Genomic DNA, 12,279 nt, shown 5'->3' on the forward strand with positions numbered 1-12,279 from the left:
AACTGCAGTCAGCATGTTTGGACAAATATATGCTATGCATGCCATCCATGCCTAGAAAAGATATCAAACAAATGACCTGGGAACCGGGTTAGCTGTGGTATAACCTCTAGAGAATGGGAATGTAAATTCCCATTTAAAACTGAGGAAGACAGGGACTCTGAACAGCTTTGTTGGGATATAATTCATATACCATACAGTTCACCCATTTAAAGCGTACAGTTCAGTAGCTTTTAGTGTATTCACAGATGTGTGCAAACATCACCATGGTCAATTTTAGAACATTTTCTTTACCACAGAAAGAAATCCCATCTCCTTTATTGGTCACCCTCCTAACACCCAGCCCTACCCAGCCACCAATCTACTCTCTGTCTCTAGATTTTCCTATTCCAGACTTTCATAGGAATGGAGTCATGTACGTGGACTTTTGGGTCTGGCTTCTTTCAGTTAGAATAATGTTTTCAGGGTTCATCCAAGTTGTAGCCTGTGTCAGGACTTCGTTCGTTTTTATGGCTGAAGAATATCCCATCCTATGGATATACCACATTTTGTTTATCCATTCATCAGTTGATGAACATTTGAGCTGTTTCTACCTTTGGCTATTAGGAATAATACTACAAACATTCATATACAAGTTTTTGTGTGAACATGTTTTCATTTCTCTTGGTTGGTATATATCTAGGAGTAGAATTGCTGGATCATACGGTAACTCTGAGGAACTGGCAGACTTTTTTCCAAAGTGACTGCACCGATGGGACTTCCCTGGTGGTCCAGTGGTTAAGGCTCTGCTTCCACAGGTTGGGGAACTAAGATCCCACGTGCTGTGCGGCGCAGCCAAAAAAAAAAAGTGACTGCACCATTTTACATTCCCACCAGTGTATGGAGGTTTCATATTCTCCACACCTCGCCAACACTTGTTATTATTTGACTTTTTGATTCTAGCTATCCTAGTGGGTGTGAAGTGGTATCTCCTTGCAGTTTTTTTGTTTTATTTTGTTTTTTCGGCCACACTGCACAGCTTGCGGGATCTTAGTTCCCCAACCAGGGCTTGAACCAGGCCACGGCAGTGAAAGCACCAAGTCCTAAGCACTGGACCACCAGGGAATTCCCTCATTGCAGTTTTGAGTGCATTTCCCTGATGACTAATGAATTTGAGCATCTTTTCATGCACCGATTTGTATAACTTTCTTTGGAAAAATGTTTATTCATATCCTTTGCCCATTTATTTCACTGGGTTATTTGTATTTTTATTATCAAATTATAAGAATTGCTATATATTCTACAAGTCCCTTATATATTCTACAAGTCCCTTATCAGATGTATGATTTGCAAATATTTTCTCCCATTCTCTAATCTGTGTTTTTGCCTTTCTTGATGGTATCCTCTGAAACACAGAAGTTTTTAATTTCAGTAAAGTCCAATTTATCTATCTTCTCTTTTGTTATTCATACTTTTGGTGTCATAGCCAAGAAACAATGCCTAACCCAAGGACCTGGAAATTTACACCTATGTGTTCTTCTGAGGGTTTTATAGTTTTAGCTCTTACATTTAAAAGGTCTTTTATCCATTGAGTTAAGAGTTAATCTTTATACATGGTGTGAGGTAAGGGTCCAACTGCATTTATTTGTATATGGCTCTCCAGTTGCCCCAGACCATTTGTTGAAAGGATAGTCTTGCCACCTTTATTGAAAATTAGGTGAAGGCAGATACATGGCATATTTCTGGACTCTTAGTTCTGATCCTTTGATCTGTATGCCTGTCCTTGCCTTGTGCTTGTAACCACACTGTCTTGATTCCTGTTGGTTTGTAGTAAGTTTGAAATTGGGAAGTGTGAATCTTCCTACTTTGTTCTTGAAAAAGAAGATTTGGGCTATTCTGGGCCCCTCGCAATTCCATGTGAATTTTAGAACAGCTTGTCTTTCTACAAGGAAGTCAGCTGGGATTCTGATAGGGATTGCATTGAATCTGTAAATCAACTTTTAAAATTTTTGTTCCATGAGCATATGTCTGTAGTATAATATACTTCATTTAGAAATCATTTTTAGTAAAAAAAGAAGTGAGACCATGAAGCAGTTTTTAAACTTGTTCTAAACCTGTTTTAAATACTGGAAAACTCAGCATGTCTGGAACTTCGTAATCTGGAAGTGTCCTACCTTCTACTTGCCAGTGTAGAAGGTCCTAACGAGGTATAAGGGTTAAGTGTGGCTTTTGTGTCGTAGAAGTTACGAAGAAGTTCCTTACTTAGTTGTCACTAAGTTTTAACTAAAAATACAAAATTTTGCTTACCCTTTTAGGTTTATTAATTTTGTGAAAAGCTACAAGAATCCAAATCTGACCATTTCTTTTAAGGCTGAACGAAGTATTGAAGATGAAATAAACCGTGAAAGTAACAGCGATATCTTCACTGTTCTAATCAGCTATGGCATCATGTTTTTATATATTTCCATAGCCTTGGGGCATATCGAAAGCTGTAGCAGGTTTCTGGTAAGTGGGGTGTGTAGGTGTGTGTGTGCATGTGTGTGTGTATGTGTGTTAGAGGGAAATGACAGTACACAGCGTGATGGCATGTTTTTGCCTCTGCTTAATCCTAATTCATTATGTTCAAAACTACCTTAAATTGTCCTGTGTTTTACTTGTTTGTCACATTTTCTTCTTCCTGCATCTGTTTTCTTCAGTTCCAATTTCTTATCTTCAACTTAAAGTTTATTTCACATAATCCAGTTTTTTTTCTAACTTGCCATCACCTAAGAATGTAAGCTGATAAAATATGTTGCTAGGGAAGACCTAGACAACTTTTCATATCTTCTTTCAAACCGGGAACCGTACTTTTAAATCTAGATGGGCAATATCCAGGTAAAGAGGTGAAAATGAGGACCTTTTAGGAACAGGACAAAAGACACCCTAACTGAGGATCGATGTCTTTGTGGCATCTCCAGGTGGATTCGAAAATCTCCCTGGGCATCGCAGGCATCCTGATCGTGCTGAGCTCGGTGGCGTGCTCCTTGGGCATCTTCAGCTACATTGGGATCCCCTTCACCCTCATTGTGATAGAAGTCATCCCATTCCTGGTGCTGGCCGTGGGAGTGGACAACATCTTCATTCTGGTCCAGACCTACCAGGTGCGTTCCAGAGTCTCACAGCGTCTGACCAAGTACCAGGCTCCACATACGGCTGTTCAGCTCCATGCGGAGTATTTGAGTGTGACACGTGGAGACTTTGTTTCCGTTCCTCTGTGTTGCTTACTGGTGCCTGTAACTTGTTCTGGACATTTTGAGACCAAGAAGATTGAGACCAACATTCTCTTCGGTTGGTGGCATAGATATAAAGTGAGAATTTGGTTTTAAAATATGTGCAACATGTGGGCAAAAAGGAGGGCTAACACGCTTGTAGAAAATATTTTGGGCACAACAGCTATTAAAATGATTCTCAATATTAGTGTAGAAGAATGAGGGATTTGTCAGAGGTGCCACTAAAAGGCAAAAGGTCAACACAGGACCCACTGATGTAAAAAATGACGTCAATCCGTTGGTTCTCCCAGGGTCCCTTGTCCTGTAGCGCTTACCTGGGCAGAGACCCAGTGGCATGTAGGAGTGTTATTTAAAGGTCCAGCCACCTGCAGCCTGCGTTGCTTGTATTTTCCTGATAACCTGATTCAATCCTTCCTTTAGATTCTCACCTGTTACCTGGCTCCGGGCTTCAGAAATATCCCAAATGAATCAACATGAGAAGTTTGGGGTCCTCACCGCTTTATTGTATAAAGTTCACAAACAACAAGTAGATGCTGCTAATCATTATTTTTTACCATCAGGTTAACACAAGGCACCAAAGAAGCAAAGAGGTGGCATTGTAATTGAGAAACTTTAATGTCGCGTGTTTAACTTTTTTATTTTTAAGAGAGATGAACGTCTTCAAGGGGAGACGCTGGACCAGCAGGTGGGCCGGGTCCTGGGAGAAGTGGCCCCAAGTATTTTCCTGTCGTCCTTTTCAGAGACGGTAGCATTTTTCTTAGGTAATTACTCTTTGAATCTGCCAACCCTGAGGTTTGCTGAGCCTGGGTGTATCAGTATATGACCCTTTGTGCTGTTTTTTAAGTTTTATTCTGTGATTGGAAAGTATCAGAGTGGACCACGAGAAAAATTGGTGGCAGTATCTCGGATGCCATTAGCAAGTGTCTTCTTTTTTTTAACTACATTATTTATTTATTTTTAATTTTTAATTTCTTAAAATTTTGGCCACACCACGCAGCATGCAGGATCCTAGTTCCCCCACCAGGGAATTCCCAGCAAGTGTCTTCCTTCTCACATTGTTTCAGGACGGTGTTGATGTTGGGGTTCAGATACCTAGGACTCCTGCCCCTGCCCGTTTAGGGCACCCATGGCAAGTGCTGGGGTTTGAAAATAGCACTCTTGAAGGACAGCCACAGGGTCCTTCCCGTCACAGCACTCTCGGCAGCAACTCCAAAATCACAGGCGTTAGCTCGCAAGGTGTTTGCCACTGTTCCGAAAGGCAGTCTCCCCGCCTCTGCACACACATTTCACTGGGAAGCAGCCTCGTCAATGAGCAGGAGTTCTTCAGTCCTCCCTCAATACAAGGAGCCAGAATAAACTGGCACAAAACCCAGCACTTCTGTATTCTTTCATGTGGAGAAATCGGTAGTCTTACTAGCAGGGCACTGCCCACCCCCATGTCTGGCATGTAGTAAGAGAAAACTGATCACATCCTCTGCAGAGGACGCTGATTAGAATCGCCCAGTAAGTCCAGGGAAGACACACGATCCGTGGGTCCCAGTGGAAATGCCTGCAGGGGCCACCAGGTCATCTTACAAGGGGCCATGGGAGGGACGTCATAGGTGTGGTCTTTGGACACAGACACGCCGTTAGCATATATCATCCCCCGTCTCCACGAAGCAGTGCACTGTGAAACAAACCTGTGGCTCTTGTGGTTTCTCTTTATGGATACAGATGCAAAACGGTTACTTCCTCTTTTTCTATTATAAAAAAAAAAACAGTGCAAGTATGTTGGTGATAGCAGCTGACCCTGGGCCTCAAGGTTGGAGTGACTTTGGGGGGACAGGAGGAGCAGCAGGGACCGTGGCACCCAGAGTCTGGGGTCCCATCTGCAAGAGGCAGCTACGTGTTGCTGGCCCAGTGCTGCCAGGTCCAATTTTTTTCTCAAGCGACGCTGTGAATCTAGATTTTTTTTCTCTCAAGTGACACTGTGAATCTCATTGTTAAATATTGGCTATTTATTTTTTTAAAACTGTTTTTAAATTCTAAAATGGGTTTATATATATCTGGCCCATGGGCAGCCAGTTTTCAGCTTCTGAGTCTTAGCCTGGAGGACGCTTGGAGCATCCTCATTTGTAACTAAACCGAGAGACTGACTGGATATATAATAGCATATGGGAAATACCGTCCCTCTTGTGGACTGAAGTGTAGCAGGTACTATAAGAAATGGCCTGTGTTAATGGATCTCAGATGTGAAAGTGCATGCATTTGCTTGGAGAGCTTGTTAAAGTATAGAGTTGGGATCATAGAATTCTGAAAAGCAGAATTGGGGTTGAATTCCCATTGTCTTGATAAAGTAGGAGGGGGCCCGGTCCCTGGAACCCCAGGTGGTTCTGGTGTGACACCCGCAGATTGTGCAGAGTGCCTTTGGGTGGGAGGATTGGGGGGATTCTTCTTGTGGGATTGGCCTGCTCTGGTGCCGCGTGTTCATACGTGCACGTGCCTGTGAGGCCTGCTGAGCCCTCAGCTGGGAAGGACGTGGCTGCCCTCTTCTCCCCGCAGGAGGCCTGTCCGTGATGCCGGCTGTGCACACCTTCTCTCTCTTTGCGGGGATGGCGGTCCTCATTGACTTCCTCCTTCAGATTACCTGTTTTGTGAGTCTCTTGGGGTTAGACGTTAAGCGGCAAGAGGTAAGTTGTCATCAGGCGTGCAGCCTGTTTCATTTGAGTCTAGAATCTAGATGAGGCGGCTGGAGGGTGACCTCTGTTCCTCTTCATCCCCTCAGAGGAACCGACTGGACGTCCTCTGCTGTGTCGGGGGCGCGGCAGACAGAGCAGGCATCCAGGCCTCGGAGAGCTGCTTATTCCGCTTCTTCAGAGACGCCTATGCTCCATTTCTGCTTAAGGACTGGATGCGGCCCATTGTGGTAGGAGCCTGTCTGTGGTTTTTCTCCCCAAAGTTGTCACATGCCTCCTAAGAAATCAGAGTGCTTGGGAAGGATTCTGACAGCTGTTAAGTGTGTGTGTGTGTGTGTGTGTGTGTGTGTGTGTATGTATATATATATATACAAGAATGCAGAAGCAAATATATACAAATATAAAATATTTTTAGCAGGCAATATAAGCAAGAGTTTCTGTCTTAAGTTGGTTGTTTTGTTTTTAAATAATTACAGATTCATAGAAAGTAACAGAGGTAGTGCAGAGAAGGACCCGGCTGCCGTTTGCCAGTTTCCTCCCAAGGTCTTACGTAATTGTAGTTCAGTATCAAAACCAAGAGTTCGACATTGGCACAATGTATGTGTCCAGTTCTGTGTCAGCTTATCACATGTGCAGATTCGTGTAAGCACCAAGATACAGATCTGTTCCATCACCCTCGTCCTGCACCTTCAGTGTCACCCACCTCCCTCCCTGCACTGTCCCTCATCCCCAGTAACCATGCAAGAGCGTTTTGTAGTACAGTTTACACACTGGATATAGCCAACAGCTATAATCTATCACATCTCCACTAAAAGAATGTAAATTCATTCCAGTAAAAGTAATAGTGGGCTTCCCTGGTGGCGCAGTGGTTGAGAGTCCGCCTGCCGATGTGGGGGACACAGGTTCGTGCCCTGGTCCGGGAGGATCCCACATGCCGCGGAGCGGCTGGGCCCGTGAGCCATGGCCACTGGGCCTGCGCGTCCCGAGCCTGTGCTCCGCAATGGGAGAGGCCACAATGGTGAGAGGCCCGCGTACTGCAAAAAAAAAAAAAAAAAAAAAGTAATAGTAACACCTAACATTTATTGAACACTTAATATCTGGTATTGTGCTCAGAACCGGGTACTATGCTAAATTCTGGATTATCCCTAGAATTTTCTCATTTAATCCACAAAATTATCTGATGTTACAAGTCTTATTTTTCCTGTTTTATTGAGGAGGAAATAGAAGCTAAGAGAGGTTAAGTGACTTCCCCAGGGTCACTCAGCTTGTAAGTGGCAGAGCCAGGATTTGAACCCAGGTGGCTTTACTATTGAGACCGTGACCTCGGCTACTGTCCCAGACTCCTTGTTTTCTTAGCGTGCCATTTAAACTTGCTTTTCGTTTAGAAAAGTCCTGTTTTGTGTGTTTAAGATTTGATTTAGGGAGTTCCCTGGTGGTCCAGTGGGTGGGACTCAGCGCTCCCGGTGCAGGGGGCCCGGGTTCAATCCCTGGTCGGGGAACTAAATCCTGCATGCAGCCATAAATAAATAAAATAAATAAATAGATAAATAAATGATTTATGTTTTTAATCATGATAACTCTAACTCTGTAACTCACTTCACATTCCAGGTAGCGGTATTTGTGGGTGTTCTGTCATTCAGTATCGCAGTCCTGAACAAAGTAGAAATCGGCTTGGATCAGTCTCTGTCAATGCCAGATGTAAGACGCTTTCTTTTTTATTCTAACTCATTTAGCCCATGGTGAATGCATTTTTCAAAATACTCACGCAGGTGTTTCAGCTGATGTCCGCTTCTAAACGTGGGTGCTGGCAGGCTCTCCCGCATTGCAGGAACCTCGCCAGAGCTCTGCCCATGAGGCCCGGGCCTTCTGAGCTCACAGGCCTTGGGCATGGCTGCAGAACACAAGCAGCCGGTCTTGACCTCGTGAGGTGCCCTGCTGACGGTGGGACCAACTGGAAAAGCCCCTGGGCCCAGGGTGGGGAGGGGGCGCTGGCTGTGGAGGGAGTCAGGAACCTGGGCTCGAGGCGTCTCGGCCGGGAGCCCCCCTCTCGCTTGCACAGGACGTTCACACTGTGTCCTGTTGTCCTCTCTCTCTCTCTCAGGACTCCTACGTGACGGATTATTTCCAGTCCCTCAGTCGCTACCTGCACGCGGGCCCGCCCGTGTACTTTGTCATGGAGGGAGGGCACGACTACGCTTCTCTGAAAGGGCAGAACATGGTGTGCGGGGGCCTGGGCTGCAATAACGACTCGCTGGTGCAGCAGATCTTCACCGCCGCCCAGCTGGACAACTAGTCAGTACCCCAGCTGCGGACGGGCTCCTGGCCCGGGACCTCGGCCTGAAACCTCTCTCTTAAGATAGCTTTTCCTGGAAAATCTATCTTGCCAAATGTGGGTTGAATCTAGCTTTACCTGAGCAAAACCTTTTAAAGGGCAAATTTACCACCTCACGTTCTGAAGCTTTTCCCATTAAGCACTAACGTGGTTTGTCTTCTGACTGGGTGGCATTAAAAGGTCTAGAAAAGGAAGTTTTGGATTTCAAGAAAAGGGACTGAAACTGAAGACTTCCCCCTTGTGGGGGCATCAGTAACCCTTTCTCTCCTTTCTCTAGTACCCGGATAGGCTTTGCTCCCTCGTCCTGGATTGACGATTATTTTGACTGGGTCAAGCCACAGTCGTCTTGCTGTAGAGTCTACAACAGCACGGATCGGTTCTGCAACGCATCGGGTACTTGATCCTTTTCCAGATCTTTCCCTCTTTTCTGAAGAACTTTAACATTATAATTTAAAAGTCATTTGCATTTTGCCTCCACGTCCACCTGTTTGTCTGCCATTGCTGCATCTCATTCCCCTTGGCATCATCCCCTTCCTCCATTGTGCACTCTGGAGATACCTTGTTGTCCCCTTTCCAGCCCCCAATGGGGCTGCAGGCTGAACAAGGCCCAGGTCAGGGGACCCTGGTTTTCAGGTTTGTCATCTTTTCCCGACAATGCTGTTGGTCTCTCTTGATTGGTATCTGGCCGTAGCTTCTCATGGGACTGCTTTTCTTTGTTTATCACTATTGCCATATGGTTTTGTAAAAGTGTTGAGTCTGTCCTAGGATTTTCTTGATAAAAACATGGACGTCCTGGGCTCTGATAATAACATACTGAGGTTGTCCTTAAAGCAGGAAACCTGCTTCAGGGAAGAAAATTTGTACAGCCTGTGTTAGATGAAGATGGGACCTCAAGTTTGACTGTGAAAACCATGTGTTTGAAGCTTTGGGATAAACAGAAGGATTCAGGAAAAGAATTCCCGTCACTTCTTTATCATTATTTTTAAATGTTTTAATATGGAGACCCATCCTTCTCACCGTGGCTCCCCCAACCTGTTTGCACAGTGGTTGACCCTGCCTGCGTCCACTGCCGGCCTCTGACTCCAGAGGGCAAGCAGAGGCCTCAGGGTGCAGACTTCATGAGGTTCCTGCCCATGTTCCTCTCTGATAACCCGAACCCCAAGTGTGGCAAAGGGTAAGTGACACGGAACCCATTCAGCTGTGTGGCCGCTTCCCCTTTAATTTGCACTGGGAAGCTGGGGAGGGCTGGGGTGGGAATGGTGGGTGGGAAGGTCCTCTTCTCTGCCACTCCCCACCCTGTCCCGCAGAGAAACCAAAACGCCTTTAAAGAAAACTCCTCATCTTAAAAGAAGATGGTTCTGGAGAACTTAGGGGCAGGATAGGAATAAAGACACAGATGTAGAGAATGGACTTGAGGACCCGGGGAGAGGGAAGGGTAAGCTGGGATGAAGTGAGAGAGTGGCATGGACATATATACACTACCAAACGTAAAATAGATAGCTAGTGGGAAGCAGCCACATAGCACAGGGAGATCAGCTCAGTGCTTTGTGTCCCACTAGAGGGGTGGGATAGGGAGGGTGGGAGGGAGATGCAAGAAGGAGGAGATATGGGGATATATGTATACGTATAGCTGATTCACTTTGTTATACAGCAGAAACTAACACAACATTGTAAAGCAATTATACTCCAGTAAAGATGTTAAAAAAAAAAAAAAAAGAAAGAAAACTCCTCCTCATTCTGACCCGATTCCATCCTGGCTTGAGCATTCTGTCTCACACTCCCCTCCTGGCGGCATGAAGGACACAGTCCTGTGCAGACCACCGGCAGGGCAGATTGTGGGGAGGGATGCAGGCGATTCAGGATGTGAAAGGGTTTGTCCAGTTGTGTCTGGAACATATGGGGCACTGCAGCTCTGCTCTGGTGACATCACCCGGGATGAAGGTTTAGATTCTTTTTTTTTTAATTTTATTTATTTATTTTTGGCTGCAGTGGGTCTTTGTTGCTGGGCGCGGGCTTTCTCTAGTTGTGGCGAGCGGGGGCTGCTCTTCGCTGTGCTGCTTGGGCCTCTCATTGCGGTGGCTTCTCTTGTTGCGGTGCATGGGCTGCAGGCATGTGGGCTTCAGTAGTTGTGACCCACGGGCTTAGTTGCTCTGCGGTATGTGGGATCTTCCCAGACCAGGGCTCGAACCCGTGTCCCCCACATTGGCAGGTGGATTCTTAACCACTGCGCCACCAGGGAAGCTCCGAAGGTTTAGATTCTTTTAGCCCCACTGTGCTTCTTACCAGCCTGTCTGTACATGAGGTTATGGGCTGTCTGACTCCCCCATCTAGCCAGGCAGCCAGCTACTGTGGGAACAGGATCTCTGGCCCAGAAATAGCAAAGATGACTGAAGTCTGGAGTTGGGCAGATTTGGATGTTTTGGTAGGAAGGTGAGTGTCCAGGTGTACATTAGGTAAACGCTGGACATCCCTGTTCTTCGTAAGAATACATAATGTGACCAGAGTCCCGTCAGTCATACATCTCACGTCTGTGTTTTGAGACCTAGACTAGGTACCATGGGAGGCCTGTCCCTAAAAATAAAGAAGAAATGAACCCCGTAGCTTGGTCTCCTGGCAGACTGAATGCTCGGCTACATAAAAGAAGTCAGAATGAATTCAACTCGTAGGAGGGCAACAGACAGGGAGCCTCCTGTGTGCCAGGATCGTGCCAGGCACCTCACTGACACTATTTCACTGACTCACCACACAGCCCCATGAGTAGGTGGTGGTACACCCTTTGCAGATGATACTGCAGCCCAAATTTAGTAATTCTGCTCAGGGTTCCAGGGCCGAGGTCGACCTCATGGCGGTCTGACTTCAGGGCCCTTGTCCGTTTGCGCCTCCTGTTACACAGCACTGCTGAGCAAACCCTGTAGAAGAACACACTGGGCTGTGAGCAGAACCAGCTACAGAAACAGTAGCGGCTACGCATCAAAGAAACCAAAGCAGCAAAGAAAAGCCAGTGTGGGAAGGAATGAGCTAAACCTTCATGAGCCCCTTTTCAGGGGCTTCCCTGTCCCTGAAATTGACAGCTGGTCTGATCCCTGAGTCCAGGGTCAGGTGACACCACTCAGCCTTGATGCTCAGATTCTGCAGGTACGGCATGAGGTGTTGCCTTTGATACCACTGTCTTCTCCCAGGGGACACGCCGCTTACAGCGCGGCAGTTAACATCCTCGGCAACGGCACGGGCGTCGGAGCCACGTACTTCATGACCTACCACACGGTGCTCAAGACCTCCGCTGACTTCATCGACGCCATGGAAAAGGCCCGCCTCATCGCCAGCAACATCACCAGAACCATGGGCCTGGAAGGAAGTGATCACCGTGTGTTCCCATACAGGTAACGTGTGGATTTTGTAAATGAGGGTGTCCTGGGAAAGTGCCCACACCCTGGGGTTCCCTTGCTGGGGGGGCCGACACTCGGTTTTCCTTCTGAACCTGGCTCCATCCTGAGCACAGGTGAAGCCTGTCTCAGGAAACGGCACCTGGGCCAGAATCTGAAGCACCTACTGAGGTCTCGGGGCTGGAGCTCACACCCTGCAAAACAGGCGGGGGGCACGGGTCGCGGCACCTGGGGATCAGCTTCACAGAGCGGGCCCGGCAACTGATCGCTGGGGACAGTGACTTTATGGAGGTTTCTCTTTTTTCAGTTATTGTTTTCCTTTTTTTTCCTCATAAAGAAAATATTTTATGAAATACTGAATTTAGAAAATATAGAAAAGTAGGAGAAACAAGTGATTTTCCCCCCAACCCCTGTAATCTCACTGAAGGGAGTCTGGACCTGTTCCTGGCAGGAGGACAGCCTGTTTTCCTGTGGAAGGAGTTCTTGGAGTGGGTGTCCTGACTCCTTAGAGGAGCTGGTTAACTTTGCTGAAAAAGCATTTTCTTCTCAGGCCCTGCATAGACCCCGTTTGGCTGGGGTTAGCCCTCAGGATAGACCAGGGCTTGTTTTCCCAAAATACCACGGAATATTCTTTGTCAATAAAT

General features: G+C 46.5%; 1 protein-coding gene across 3 annotated transcripts in view; it reads left to right on the forward strand.

The window, feature by feature from the left end:
• The window catches only part of NPC1 (NPC intracellular cholesterol transporter 1), a 47,755-nt gene that overhangs the window by 31,510 nt on the left and 3,966 nt on the right, over positions 1–12,279 (forward strand). For all 3 annotated transcript variants that reach the window (XM_067699505.1, XM_067699506.1, XM_067699504.1), the window contains exons 12-21: positions 2,292–2,481; positions 2,934–3,116; positions 3,892–4,006; positions 5,787–5,914; positions 6,010–6,150; positions 7,529–7,618; positions 8,022–8,212; positions 8,530–8,645; positions 9,297–9,426; positions 11,432–11,632. In XM_067699505.1, coding sequence (XP_067555606.1) covers positions 2,292–2,481; positions 2,934–3,116; positions 3,892–4,006; positions 5,787–5,914; positions 6,010–6,150; positions 7,529–7,618; positions 8,022–8,212; positions 8,530–8,645; positions 9,297–9,426; positions 11,432–11,632 — 1,485 coding nt within the window. The remainder of the gene's footprint in view (positions 1–2,291; positions 2,482–2,933; positions 3,117–3,891; positions 4,007–5,786; positions 5,915–6,009; positions 6,151–7,528; positions 7,619–8,021; positions 8,213–8,529; positions 8,646–9,296; positions 9,427–11,431; positions 11,633–12,279) is intronic.

The sequence above is a fragment of the Pseudorca crassidens genome, chromosome 12 (assembly GCF_039906515.1).
Source record: "Pseudorca crassidens isolate mPseCra1 chromosome 12, mPseCra1.hap1, whole genome shotgun sequence".
NCBI lineage: Eukaryota > Metazoa > Chordata > Mammalia > Artiodactyla > Delphinidae > Pseudorca > Pseudorca crassidens.